This window comes from Larimichthys crocea, chromosome IX (genome assembly GCF_000972845.2).
Source record: "Larimichthys crocea isolate SSNF chromosome IX, L_crocea_2.0, whole genome shotgun sequence".
In the NCBI taxonomy this organism is placed as follows: Eukaryota; Metazoa; Chordata; class Actinopteri; family Sciaenidae; genus Larimichthys; species Larimichthys crocea.
The window spans coordinates 1,874,972-1,890,384 of NC_040019.1; the positions used below are offsets into that span (position 1 = coordinate 1,874,972).

General features: G+C 41.1%; 1 protein-coding gene across 1 annotated transcript in view; it reads right to left on the reverse strand.

Annotated features, from left to right (window-relative positions):
• Window positions 1–15,413, reverse strand: part of LOC104936787 (netrin receptor UNC5D) — a 184,568-nt gene that overhangs the window by 24,994 nt on the left and 144,161 nt on the right. The window contains exons 5-10 of the mRNA XM_019266805.2: window positions 10,796–10,970; window positions 9,588–9,755; window positions 6,566–6,730; window positions 6,205–6,237; window positions 3,384–3,569; window positions 234–383 (exon numbers count right to left, since the gene is read on the reverse strand). Coding sequence (XP_019122350.2) covers window positions 234–383; window positions 3,384–3,569; window positions 6,205–6,237; window positions 6,566–6,730; window positions 9,588–9,755; window positions 10,796–10,970 — 877 coding nt within the window. The remainder of the gene's footprint in view (window positions 1–233; window positions 384–3,383; window positions 3,570–6,204; window positions 6,238–6,565; window positions 6,731–9,587; window positions 9,756–10,795; window positions 10,971–15,413) is intronic.

Genomic DNA, 15,413 nt, shown 5'->3' on the forward strand with positions numbered 1-15,413 from the left:
CAACAGTAACTAAGTGGGATGTGGCGAGCGGTCAATTTGTGATGCCCTCCAAGGTGATGAGCATTTTTTCTTTGTGTGACAGCTTTCTTAAAAATTGCTTCATGAGGAAAAACAGGTTCAAAACAAGACGGATTATCCATCCAACTGCAAGAAGTCCAAACTGATCTGTATCTCTCCGAGAGCGGTCGACTTCCGCGGGCATTGGGCTTTCAAAAACATTTCTATTTTCTGACCTTTGACTTTGAGATCGGGCAACGGGTCGAGCAATGAGCGCTCGGCCATCAGCTCCTTGTCAATGGTGTCCTGGAAACACATGGGGCTTGTGTAGGTACGCGACACTGTCAGGTCAGGTTGCATGGATGAATTAATAAGCAGGGGGTTTGCTGGAAAACACACACAAAGAGAAAACAAGCAAATTACCGTCAACGATTAGACATCTTTACACAACAATTATGTCTGAGAAGAGTGACACTTTAAATTAGACTGCCACTTTCAACAACAATAGAAACCCGAAGGCTATGTCATGACAATTTCACCCGAGTGTGACTATTGCTATAATATCATCGCCATGGAAACAGGAATGGCATACATCTTTCCGTACCGCAAGGTCTCAATTAAAAGTGAGAAATGAGAAATAACATCTGGAGTGCAATAAAACACGTTTATTCGATGTCACGGTGTCGTTAAAAAAAACAACTCCATGACAATAAGATTTCTATTGAGTTCACTGAGTGAATATTTGCATCTTTCTTTACATTTCCATCTTCAGGCGGAGCTGCCAGCCGTGCACCGAATCAGTCACATACTGTGGCCATGAGTGTGCATGTCGTACTGGAATTAAAACTCACAGAAGCGTGTGGATCAATCAATAAACGCAGAGCGGAGGAAGTTATTACAGATCAGATAAATCTGTTTATTGTAAGGTGGAATTATTTTGAGATTAACGACTCATTTACGTTGTTTCAACAAGCGTGAAATGACAACGAAAGACAGGGCTAGGTGAACTCTTAATGAGCAAACAATTGGGTATTGCCAATTTATTTTAGGAAGAGCCGATATCACGATGACTGCAGCAGTGTCCAGCTGGGTGTGACATATAAGCAGAGTAGGACATGTTGGATTTTATGGCGGTCTGGCTGTTTTAGGCCTCCCACTATCAAGGGAAACAGGGACCAAGATTAAAGCTTTCCCCGTGCCTACTGCTGTGTTATCAAAATGAACTTTATTATACCCCGCTGAGAGCTGTTGCTGTGGCGACCCATAATGCCAGCCTTGTAAAAATATGCCTCAATCTGTGGCACAAAACACAGCACACTCCTGAGCTTGATGTTTTCTGTGTTTGGAGACGTGGGACTATAAATGCTTCTGGAGCCGAGTGGGGAAAATAAATAAATAAATAAATGAAAACACTAATAAATTACATTTTTAATTTCAGAATCATGAATAATTAACTGAAGTTTTGTTATAAATGCTATAAAAACCAAAAGGAGACGGTGACGCCACAAACTCACAGCCCAGATAAGGTTTTGCTTAAGTTATGCCACTAAAGAAGCTCTAAGTAATAATAGATAAGAGTAAAACTGTAAATTTGTTTACAACACGGAATGTGCTTGCTTAACACAAGTTTCCGCTGAACGTTTATTGCTCGGGGCATACTGATGTTTGCAATAAAGCAATAAATGCATGGTGTGCTTTATAGATTAAGCTTTATATTGTATGTTATTGGACATTTAGTGCACTAGAGCACAGACAGCATCCTCCAGACGGCTCAAGTGAACAAACTGAAAAATGGAATACAGTCTCTTCTGTGCCCTAAAGCATTTTAATAATTCATGTTGTTATATCACAATCTAAAGAAGTGTATGCATAATATATGCATGCGCACATACAGATACATACTCCATTTACATTATTTGAGCAAAAAATAATGTGCAATAGAATCAGAACCACATCTTATATATTGTGGTTTCATCATAACCAAGTCAGTATCCTCTGTGTGTGTGTGTGTGTATTCCTGTTCACCTATAGAGACAAGCTGGAAAATTAGACCTTTGTCTGGTCTCCCTTATTCATGTGTGCATATGTTTGGAGGAGAATGACATTTCATTTATATTATAATGTCATCTCATTGAATTACAAAGAAAAAAAAAAAACCCCTGAAGACTTAATTTGATTTCCTGCAGATTTTAAAGTAAGCCTTTTGAATCAAGAAAGTAAAGTAATTAAAATATAGTACGACTGAAATTACATTTTCATTTTAGTCTTTTTATATAATGACATTAATAACATACACTTATATACATAAAGTTTGATACAGTGTGTAGGACGTAGTGGCATCGAGCAGGTTGCAGATTCCAATCAACTGAATACACCTCGCCTCACTTTCCACTTCCAAGTATGTAGGTCAAGTTCAAGTCCCTATATAGAGCCAGTGTTTATGTACATGGTGGTTCACCCTGCTCCCTCTGAAGATATGACAGGCTCATTCGAAGGGTACTGTTAATTTGACACACTGGACCTTTAATGCTCTATTTTTATTTTTTTTCAAATGAAATCACATTTTTTCGTGATCGTGCCTGTTTTTTTATTATGAGACGGAAGATGAACCCTTTTTTGAGCCAAGGTGGACGTAGCGGCTCAGATGAGGTTGTATTTATGTAAATTAGATGGTAGAGCACTTCTTTTTATCTGCTCCTTAACAACCTCTTTTTGCAAAGTCAAGTGAAAAGAAACATTGTTTGTGTCTTTAAAACGTCAAAGGGGGCTCTTCAAAATCGCAAACTCCGTTCACGCATGTTGACTTTTCCCTCCCAGATTTCTAATATGGATTTAAAAACAGGTTTCTTTTTTTAAATTATCCAGTTACCAGTTTAAATGCAAATCAAATCACGGCCTTAATGAAGGCAGAGTCGATACTGGGTTCAACCGAAATTAGCATCCACTACTGTTGGGTCTACATACCGTATGAGGCCCCTCTCTTTTAGTTGATTAAGTACCTGTAGCTATCATACAACAGCAGGTTAGGTGTGTTTCAACTCTACTCTTGAATTTATGGGGTTTGCAGAGTGTAATTATGCACAAATCAAACAGCGTGCATATCTTAAATTAATTAAATAAATCATCCAGCATGACACCAGACTCCAGCAAATTAACCACACAACTCTTGCTCTACCTTTCTACACACCGCACCGCTTAAAATATTCAGCATACTCTGTGATTTTAGAAGAGTTTTCAATAATTATCATGCCATTATCTCAGAAAACTTTCCTTTATTCTTTTCCCTGAAGATCTGACCACAGATCGAGCCCGTCCTCTGTTATTTTAAACCAGCACATTTTGGGTGTAAATCAAAATTTGTATGACACGCAGTCGCTTGGGCTCACCTTGCCGAGAGGTCTTGAAGCTGAAGGACTGGAAGCCCCCAGTTAGAGCGGAGGAGTCGATGACATCAACACCGTACTCGCTCTGGCTCCTCCGGTAAAGAGTGACAGCGATGATCAGAAGCACCACTGTCACCACCCCCGCAGCAAGGCCCGAATACAAGGCCACATCACTGCTGTTCTCCACACCTTGGGAAGCAAGAGTGAGTAAGAGAGAGAAGCATATTTTTGAGCGACTTTTTAAGCTTTTTCCGTCTACTCCGCTTAATTAGGAGGCTAGGAGACATTTTTCCCAGAATAAACTGAAAAACCGTGTTGCTGCTGAGGAACATCAGCCGAGTTAAAGCTGTGAAAGTCTTTTATAGGACGTAAGCGTACCTTGGTTTCAAACTACTTTACCGCCTTTTTTTTTTTTGTTGTTTTCTGTTCCTCATATGCTTGTGCCTCCTCATGCACAGCTTCACTGTTCCATCCCGAAGTGTTAAAGCTACTAATGAGGAACCTCAGGAAGGAAGGCGATTATAATCAACCCAGCACCTGACTGTCATTTCAAACACCGCTTGGCTCTGGCGTTGGAGACGCTCTGTGTTCCACTGGGATAATGTGACAAAACCAATTCATTAAATTAGCTCATCGGCAATGATTACGCTCTATCTGGTCCCACCAGTAGTGCAGCGTCCAACTCCACAAAGAAAAAAAAAAACGAGTGGGAAATAAAGGAGCTGCTCGCTTATTCTTAAAAAGATAATGAGATCTGCACTGAAACAGGACATGGAGAAATCCTCTAAGTAGCCTGAAGCTCAAATGAGAAGAAATTGACAAAATATGCAAAGCGGCATTAACAGCTACAGTGGCAGGTTAATTGAGGGCTTGGAAAGTTTTGGCAGCCTGGTTGCAATCTTTCCTTTCCCTCCCACCTCCCTCACCATTTCTGACAACAAAAATATACTACTGCGTTAAAGGACGAGTAAGGCGAACACGCGCCTGTGGCTTAGTGTGGGACAAATCTTTTTTTTTTCGCCGCACAGATTGCAGTACACAGCGGTAATCAACAAATAAATACCCATTACCCAAGACAGAAAGAACGGATAAAGAGGTAAACCACTGGCTGCTTGGCTTGGCATGCTGTACCTGGAAATGGTGCAAACCATAGACATATATACATAGACGCCGCATTGAGCGGGTTGGTCGTTGGTCGCGATACGTAAACGGCGCTGCCATATTGGATCGGGCAGATCTGCCCGTAAACTAATACAAGGAAATGGACTGAACTTCATAAAGCGCCTTTCTACAAAGTTCTTTAAGTTAATGTCTCTTATACACCCATTCACACACACACTAATATATCTGGGAAACAAACAGGCACCAAAAACAACGTATGTAACTTTTAAAGTGATGATTATAAATGTTTACTCCTTATGTAAGCACCAAACCAACGTATGTATTTTTCTATGCTGAGTGTTTTACAGCTACTAATGTTTGTAACACTGGATACTGGTGATAGTATATATATATATATATATATATATATATATATATATATATATATATATATATATATATATATATATAATATATATATATATATGTGTTGTGTGTGTGTGTGGTGTTGTATGTGTAGTGCTCTTTGATTCAGAAAACCCTCATCGTCACATCTACATTTCAGGATTGGTTATTATAGACACAGATTAAATTGTTAAATATAAATATTAATTCAATATTTACATCACAGTAACAGTGTTACACACATTAGTAGCTGTAACACTCAGCATTAGACAATACATTACGTTGGTTTGGTGCTTACATAAGGAGTAAACATTTATAATCATCACTTTAAAAGTTACATACGTTGTTTTTGGTGCCTGTTTGTTTCCCAGATATATTAGTGTGTGTGTGAATGGGTGTATAAGAGACATTAACTTAAAGAACTTTGTAGAAAGGCGCTTTATGAAGTTCAGTCCATTTCCTTGTATTAGTTTACCGGCAGATCTGCCACATCCAATATGGCGTCGACGTCGACGTACGATTCAGCGCTCAATGAGGTGTCTATGTATATATGTCTATGGTGCAAACTTACAGTTTAATGGCACAGAAAGCCGAGGTAATAATGGTATAGAATTGATCATCACTGTACTGACATAACACAGTTTAACTCCACACAACACAGCAGCAAATGGTGTTTTTTTTGTTAGTTACAGCTTAAGTCCAACAAGTGACATGGTCCGACACACAGTATGTCATTGTACAAGAATGAAAATGGATGAAACACTCCCTAACAGTTTCATACATGTGGTGTGCTGCCTGCCAGAACATCTGGACCCTGGGATAACTCTTTGCCTCTATTTTAAGTATGGAAGAATTCACACTGAGTCATAGTAACCACACCTGTCAGAAGGATTTACCCCTCTTCAGTCATCACGTTCGAAGTGTTGTTCCCTATTTTAAGATCTTTCGAAGGCAAAGACTTGTTAAAGGCTGAATCACCGCTCTTCATTTACTGCCGCTTCATAATGCTGAATCAACCGAACGGCTGCGTATGATGGTCCGCAATAAAAACACTAAGACACTATCCGGGGTCTTTATCTTACTTCACATCGCAGAAGTGTATCCTAGCAACAGCAGACACAATCAGCAATTTATGAAGTCGTTTATAACGATGGCATTAAATGCGAGCAGTGAGGCAATAAAAAAAAAAACCTCCAGCCAATCAGTTTTTTAAATCAACGCATCAACAAAATGATTGCACACCTTTCTCCAATCATGATCAAGTGTTCTCCCATAACATAACATAACAGTAAGTAATGGAGGCTGAGGAGAAACTCACCCTGCGGCTTAGCATCATGTAGCAACTTTCGATCTGCAAAGACAGAGAAACATCAAAATTGGAGAGTTTCTCTTTGACCTCATTGCACACTACCTTAGTTAGTTTATTGGATTTACTACTTGTGTATGCATCCATGCCCGCGCACACTGTGTGTTATGCACGTGGAGTGTGTGTGTGTGGATGAATAATGAAGATGGACGAGGGTTCCCGGTAATGAGCGTGATCATAATGACGATCATGATCGAGCCCACACTGCCAAAAATCACAAATCTATAATGACACACTCCCTGAACAGGATGGGACTGACAGTAATGACGCTCAACTTTTCTTTCCCCTTTGTTACCCAGCTGATGTTACCCACTCTGTGTGCAGAGGCCGCCGGTGCAGTTGTCTGTAGCCAACGCCACCCCGTCGCACAGGCGTCCTCCGTGTTTTGGCTCCGGCGCCGTACACTCTCTGCTGCGCTGTCTCTCGCAGTCTGAACTACACGGCGACCACTCGCTCCACTCTCCCCAGCTGCCATCCACTGAGGGGAATCAGATAAAGAATACACAAAATGTTCACAGATACAAGGTTCATTCACTCCGGGCTTACAGGCAAGTAAAAGTTGAAGAGAATAAAAAGACATACAGACAGATAGAAAAAGAACTGACGTGACAAAAAGATGCTCAAGTCTTGTTATAAAAGATCCAAACATCAAGCATAAGTTGATTCGGTTTAAAAGTTTGCTGGGACTTTTTTATGAGAAAACAATTTCAAGGTAAGAGCTGCACTGCTATCTATACAAAAACATTTTTCCTCCTTCGGGGTGCCAGAATGTCGTGCCGTCTTGCTGACTTTGAGCACAAAGACACTCTTGCTTATGCCACACTCCATCAGTTCTCCTTTCCACCTCCAAACGCTCTAAAAGTTCCCTTCTTCCTGCTAATCTAAACGCAAATGCATCCCGTTTATGTTCAGATGCGGTGGGAAGAATCCTTCAGAAGAAGGCAGTTGGCAAAGAGTAGATAATGTTTGGAGGAATGCACTGCCTCCCCCTGATAATTTTTTTCTTCTTAAACCTGATGAGCATTTTCTTTTATACTGGTGCTGTGGTTGAAATCATAAATTTAGGGCTTGTCTCGGTGCAGAGCAGATTACACAGACGTTTTTTTGATAACTGCTCTCCCCTCTCAAGCTTCTGCTGTTTGTTTCTCCTGCTCAGGTTTCTCTCTCCATTTCCCCCCATTAATTTTCCTCTCATTTGCTGTTTAATTAAGCTCCACCGCATCAGAGTTCAGATACAAACCACTATCAGCAGCTGAGACATGCAATGCATTCACGGGGAAATGTAACTCGTTGAAAGCAGCCTACGCTAACTGCAAAGTGTGCCTCGAGCTTTTTAGGCTGATTTCCTGCCTTCGGGCGGCTCTCTGTTCATTTACTGTATTAAAATCAACTTAGACACTTGAAACCCTCGTGAGTAATCAATTACAGAGAGCGTTTGGTGGCCTTTTGCTTTGTGTCACATTTACATTTACATAATGTCGGTAATGCATCTTCGAGCAGAGTTGAACATCTCCACACTGATGCATGTTTTTAAAGGAGTAGACCGACTTTTAGGATGCTTTCACAGCAGAGCTGCTTGAGTCTGCTGTGAAGAGTTCGTATCCTTGGATAGTCCGCTTCTTTGGGCAGCTGTGAAAGCTCATCAGAACTCTGGTGCAGACCAAACAAGCGGACTCTGGTTCTGGGCCTCGGTGTGCTTCCAGTGGGAAAGCAAACGTACTATCCAGCAAACAACCTGCTGGATAGCTCGCTGCTCATACTGGGCACAAATTTGGTGTTGCTCCATTGTTTTCTTTTTGTTGTGAACAAGCCGGATGAAGGATTTCCATTTTCGATTTCCATCTGCAGCACAGTGTGAAAGTGAAACAAACCAAATGAAGGTGTGAGATTATTTCGGTATTTCCTGCCCAATCGAGTCCCCAGGGAATATCCTGGTGTGAAAGCGCCCTTGTTTGCTCGCTGGCTGGGCAAAAAAAGTGGACCAGTTGTTAACGCTGTCGCCTCACAAGCAAGAAGGTTTAGGTTTCAGGTTTCAAACCAGAAACCTGAAATACTGCTGTGACCTTTCTGTGGCATGTTCTACCAGTGTCTTTGTTGGTTCTCATTGGGTACTCCGCTCTCTGCCACAGTCCAAATGCTTAATAAGTTAACTAGTGACTCTAAAGGTGAAGCTGTTTCTATGTGCTCTGTGATGAACTGGTGACTGCCTCCCACCCAAAGTCAGCTGGGATTGTCACAACAAAGTGATATGTTGGTGTTCTTGTTTTCGTCTTTTGACTTCCTGTTTTATTTTGAAATTTACCTGCCCTCTCGTTTCAGATCGCTTGCCCTTCCCTTGTGTGTCACCTGTTGCCGTGATTCCACCTGTTCCCCATCTGTGTGTGTCTATATAGGTTCTGTGTCCTGTGCCAAAGTGTTTCGTCGTATGTTCGTTCACCGAAGCCAGCTCCAAAGTCTTGATCATAGTCCCAGTGTGTATGTTCGGGAGTTTTTTTGCCTCGTAAGAGTGATTTTTTGTTGTCTTGCTTTTGGTTCCATAGTGTTAGTTTAGTTAATTTATTGTCAGCCTCCCTTGGAGAGATTTTCTGTTCTTGGTTTTAGTGTATAGTATTGTGTAGCCTCCACCTTTCAGGAGAGTTTTTTTGTTTCTTTAGCGTTTTTGGAAGGAGTGGAGGATAAGTGGTTACAGTTAATGGATGGTTAGTTTGGCTTAGCATACAGACTGGAAGCACAGGCAAAGAAATCTGCCTCTGAAGCTCACTAACTAAGACTTCATATCTCATTTGTTGGCTCTAAAAAACACAAGCAACATAATACAAGGATGCATACAGTACGCCTATGCATGGAAAAAAGTATATACAACAGGTAGTGGGTAGTGGGAATGAGTGCAAAGTGAGTGGGATGGAGATGTGCAAAAAAAACAACAGAACGTAGTGTACATTTCACAGATGCAGTGCGATGCATAGAAGCAGATATAATTAGTGAGCTTTAGTGGTGGCAGGATAATTTGGTTAGCTTTGGGCAGAGTGAGACAAGCTGTTTCCCTCTGCTTCCACTCCTTATGCAAAACCAAGCGAACTGCCTGCTGCAGCGGTTAATGGGCAGATATAAGAGTGGCGTTAATCTTCTCATGTAACACTCGGAGAGAAAGTAAATTAGGATTCCACCCTCCCCAAAATGTTGCACCATCCCTTTCAGTGCAAAGATATTCAGTTTCGCAGTGTAGATGATGAGCGCTTTCAGGCACAAATGGTCCTTGAATTGCAACCCTGGAGTCAATTTAATGACTCGATTGGACCCGTGAGAGAATCATGGAGATGGTCCTCGTTGCTTACCCGGACAGAGGGTGTTGCATGTGCTCTTCTGTACCGACATGCCCTCGCAGAAGGCTCCCCCGTTGAGAGGAGCCGGGTTTGTGCAAGTGCGAGAGCGTTTCTGCACGCCGCGACCGCAGCGGACGTTACAGGGCGACCAGTCCGTCCACGACGACCAGCCTCCGTTCACTGGATGAAGGGATGAACAGACAAAACCAGACAACATTCAATGCTTAACAATGTATTTTCTGTCATGAACACCAGCACCACTGACAGCGGGGTTCACTCAAAGGTCACGATGAACAGTAAAAAAAAAAAAGAAAAGGTGTCTTTCTAAAGATGATCAATGGTGTCTCTGACACCTCCTCCTCTGATTTACCGCCTCAAATAACGCACGATGATTGACTTATCATCACGGCAAAGGAAGAAATACCACGTTCCGCTATTGTACATCTGTCTGAGGCTATTGGGGGAGTAGTAGGGCTGTCAGAGAATTCATTAGCATTGAGGAAATTAATGATTGATGGGTCTCAACAACGAGGGTTGTCAGAAGGAATTAGATGAATTCCTACAGCCGCTTAATGTGCTCCCTGCTTTAAAAAAAATAGAAATAACAGGATGAAAGGTCAGTAAAATGAGCACGAAACACTCCAATTAACAAGGTAATCCTCCGGTGTGAAAGGAGGTGGTGCTGGTATGACATTATAATTTCACTTATTCTGCTTTGTCTCAACCCGAGCGCTCTACGTGGCTATAAAAAAAAAAAACGTGGGACACAGCGTCTGCTGGCCTGAAGCTTTACAATGCGTCACGCTCAAGGTGTTTAGTGCTGGCAGATAAAAAGCCGGCCCATGTCACCGCTTTTCCACTATTAATAATTGAGTTCTTGTAAATACTGTGCCTGTGTCTCCTTGTCTTTACACATGAGGGATCACTTGCCCATTACCTGCTCATTAGACTCTTGTGTGAAAAAGGACCACACGCTGCGGTTGAGCTTTTTTATATTAATGACTTTGGGGAATTTGCTTATGGTGCCAATTTGACAGCCAGCTTCTGTAGTGGAAACTGATATTTTGAAGCTGTTCGACGTTGTTTTGAGCATCCGTGCTGGAAAACAAACCTAAAGAATTCTACAAATTATGCCTCTTTGCTCATGACAGAATCTAACCTTGGACACATTTTCTTGTGTTTAAAATAAAAAACAGTATATGTGATGTTTCATGTCTCACCGTAGACGACAACAGTCGCCGTGGCGCTGCGTCTCTTGGCCACGATGTTGCTGGCGACGCAGGTATAGTTTCCCGAATCGGAGAGGCGAGCTTCGGAGACGATGAGATTATGGTCACCTCTCGTATCGATGGCGCCTTCAGAGCTGAGAGGCTCTTCATTTTTCAGCCATTCCACCTGAAAACAACAGAGAGCATGAGTAACACAAACACGGCTGTTTGTCCTCACAACCTTCTTTGTTTGATACCCTCCAACGGGCTCAAGTGTGCCTACATTTGCACCACTCGTGCTCTGATGAACGGATTAGAAAGTGGATGTTATTTAACGCTATTAATTATACAAGTGGATATAAGTGGACGCTGTTATACTTTTTCATAACTGACATAAAAGACATTTTATCCATTTTTCATCTAATTATTCCAACTGTTTACTTTTAGTTAGCAAACTTTCTTCTTCTATAATTTTTATCATCACATTATTAACCACTGTTTATAAATGACTTTTACTGTATTTAATGTTCACTAATGATAATTAAGAAATGACTAATGGACTATTTCAACGTTTAGGCTACTGTTATGACTTTTAGCCAACAACTATTTAAGTAAAGTTGTGACTGTTATAGCTCTCTAGTTCTATACTACTTATTAAGTTCATGTATGTGTTTAACTGTTGCAGTTTTACATGTTTTGTTGTGTTCATTCAGATGAAGGGAGAATCATGGACAGCAGTGTCAGTGGTAAAAACAAATATTACTGAGGATTTTGTATTTATTTATAGAATACAGGTTATTTTTTTTAATGTTATTTTTTTGGCCTTTTATGCCTTTATTGATAGTACAGCTGAAGATAGACAGGAAGCAGAGAGAGGGGGAGTGACACGCAGTAAATTAGCTGTCCAATGCAGGATTCGAACCAGTGACTATAGCCTCCACACACGGGGCGGCCGCTTAACCCACTACGCTACCGACCGCCCCTAGAAATTACTTTTACTGTATTTAATGTTAACTAATGATAATTAGGAAATGACTAATAATAATAACTATTTCAACGTTTAGTCTAGTGTTATGACTTTCAGCCAACTACTTCAACTATTTAAGTAAAGTTGTGACTTTTATAGTTTTTCTAGTTCTATACTACTTATTAAGTTCACGTATTTGTTTAACTGTTGCAGTATATAGTATATTTTACATGTTTTGTTGTGTTGAAGGGAGAATCATGGACAGCAGTGTCAGTGGTAAAAACAAATATTAATTTTTTTAAAGATGATTTTTTTTGGCCTTTTATGCTTTTACTGATAGTACAGCTGAAGATAGACAGGAAGCAGAGAGAGCAGGAGTGACACGCAGTAAATTAGCCGTCTGATTCGGGATTCGAACCGGGGCCAGCTGCAGCGAGGACTACAGCCTCCACACACGGGGCGGCCGCTTAACCCACTACGCTACCGACCGCCCCTAGAAATCACTTTTACTGTATTTAATGTTAACTAATGATAATTAGGAAATGACTAATGAACTATTTCAACGTTTAGTCTAGTGTTATGACTTTCAGCCAACTACTTCAACTATTTAAGTAAAGTTGTGACTTTTATAGCTCTCTAGTTCTATACTACTTATTAAGTTCACATATTTGTTTAACTGTTGCAGTATATAGTATATTTTACATGTTTTGTTGTGTTGAAGGGAGAATCATGGACAGCAGTGTCAGTGGTAAAAACAAATATTACTGAGGATTTTGTATTTATTTATAGAATACAGGTTATTTTTTTAAAGATGATTTTTTTTGGCCTTTTATGCTTTTACTGATAGGACAGCTGAAGATAGACAGGAAGCAGAGAGAGGGGGAGTGACACGCAGTAAATTAGCCGTCCGATGCAGGATTCGAACCGGGGCCAGCTGCAGCAAGGACTATAGCCTCCACACACGGGGCGGCCGCTTAACCCACTACGCTACCGACCGCCCCTAGAAATTACTTTTACTGTATTTATGTATGTTAACTAATGATAATTAAGAAATGACTAATGGACTATTTCAACGTTTAGTCTAGTGTTATGACTTTCAGCCAACTACTTCAACTATTTAAGTAAAGTTATGACTTTTATAGCTCTCTAGATCTATACTACTTATTAAGTTCACGTATTTGTTTAACTGTTGCAGTTTTACATGTTTTGTTGTGTTCATTCAAATGAAGGGAGAATCATGGACAGCAGTGTCAGTGGTAAAAACAAATATTACCGAGGATCTTGTATTTATTTGTAGAATAGAGGTTTTAACACAAGCTTTCTAAGTGCATTGAAATCAATTCATGCTTTTGTATTGATTTGTTGTGGTTATTTTTTTGATATACCATTCATTATTCATCTGAGGAAAGTGCGTGCTACTGTATGTGTGATAAAACATAACTATGACATATCTCTAATATCTTACCGTATTTGTTAAGATAAGCCCGGGGACACTTTCGTATTATGAGATTACAAGATTTGAGGTTTGTGGCAGGGTCATGAAATGAATGACAACCTCTCAGAGGGAGTGACGCAGCAGGTACGGCACATCCTTACCAATTCAGTGGCCATGTAGTGAGCCAAAGTAATAAGGAACTACAAAATAAAGGACGTTCTGTTGATGCTCCTCTCCGCGCATGACTGGCCCTGTAAATTGCTATTAATGTGCCACTGGCTTGAGCTTTTCATTGAGAGAGACGAGCTCAGGCATGAGGGAGTGGGGGTTTGATTTATGGCAGTGTGTTTGAGGATTAAAAACTCCGCCCCACTGGGAGCTCCATGTGTTTGTGCACGGGGGTCATACTCCAGTGTGTTTTGTGGGCGCGTGCATGTGTGTGTGTGTGTGTGTGTCAAGGGAATATAACAACAGCCAACAAACTCAGAGATTGCTTTGCTCTTTCGAAGCACCCTGGATGAAAAAATCCAGCCTGGAAATCAATAAATCAGGAGTCATGTTGTCACAAATGCTTTTTTTTCTCCTTCAGATGGCCAAAGAAGTCTTTCATCATGTGCCTTTAATTTGACTTTTTTCATCATTTGGCTCCACAGCTTTGAAGACAACCCAACCAACCACGCTTGGTGGGCCGCATCGGTCATTCCATCAATGCTTGTCTTTATATTTTTGCCTTTCACTTTCTCACACCTTCAATGTCTAATCAACCCCTGTGTTGCCGTCCATGCTGTATTACATTCTCCACAGCGGCTACCATCAATCCACCCGGTTATAGACGCAGTCGGTTTCAACCCTTCACACTAGAAAAACAGAGAAAATCACATGAAATTCATCCTTGTGGCTTCATCATAGCTATTATTATTTTTTATTATTATTTCTGCTTCAGGCACTTACACACTCTACAATGTACCTATCTGCAGAGGTCTATATGATCACATAAACACAGAATAAAGTCTGGTACACAGTTGTTCTTCCACTGATTGTATAAAGCCTACCCTCTCTAATCGGCTGCGGCTCTATCTAGTGTCTGGGAAGTGTTGAATTAACCTTGACAAGTAGGAGGTTTGTGCTTTATCGCCTTCTCTGCAAATACTGCAGCCTCTTTGGCAGAAAAAAAAAATAAAAGGATGTCAGAGGTGAACTCTGTTGTTTTCACCAGGGTCACATTATAGTCCGTGTATCGTCTGCACTATCCGGAAAAGATTCGGCCTCAAAGGCATCTCTAACGTCAGACTAAACATCTCTAATGTTAGAACCCAAAAGCACAACAACGCCGAGTTCAAATTTGCTTGAGGTCGAAAAAAAACAGGCGAAAAGTCAAAAGCAGGAGGAAAACTTATCCAGTAGAGGATAAGGGTAGCAAGCAGCTGTCCAAAAGGAAGGCGGAGGGTCATAAAAGGCAAAACTCAGGCGGGCAAAGGACATGGCTGAAAACACAACAGATGACCTGGCAGGGGAATGAAGGAAGTCGGCTGGTGTGTGTGTGTGTGTGTGTGTGTGTGTGTGTATATATATATATATATAGGGAAGTGGGAGCAGGTGTGCAAGGTGGACGGGTGAGATCAGGTGATGAGGAATGGCGGGAACAAGCGGGGGTTACTGCAGGGCAGCGGATCTGAAGCGACAGCGTCACACTCAGTTCATGGCAGGAGCGCAGACAAGGAAAATGCGACACTAAGAACCGGCTGCCACTGTGACAGACGAAGCCTTCGGAAGATGATAATGAACCAACAGCTGACTTTTTAGACTGACCGAGGGGTTACACAAGCAACAAATTACAGAAGATTCACACCGCAGGCTCCCGTCTTTCATTGCTTTTATTCACTCTCGGTAAAATGCAGGCTATTCTTCTACTTAACTGCATGTGTTGTGATGTGAGAAGAGGTCAGATATGAGTCTGAAGCTATTGGTCACCAACTATTAGAGAAGAAGAACTTGTAATTAGACAAGTTCAGAGTTATAAGGTCAGTTTTACGGCTGCAAACACTGTATATTAACAAACACAGACTGCTACTGAGCGCATTAATTTATATGATATCAAATTACTTAAAAACACACACATTTATTTCAGGAAGAGAAAAAACTATTTTCCTGCAGGCTACAGGCAGCGATAAACAACCGTGATGGAGGAACATAATGTGGGGAATTTACTGAATTGAAAATTAACCCTC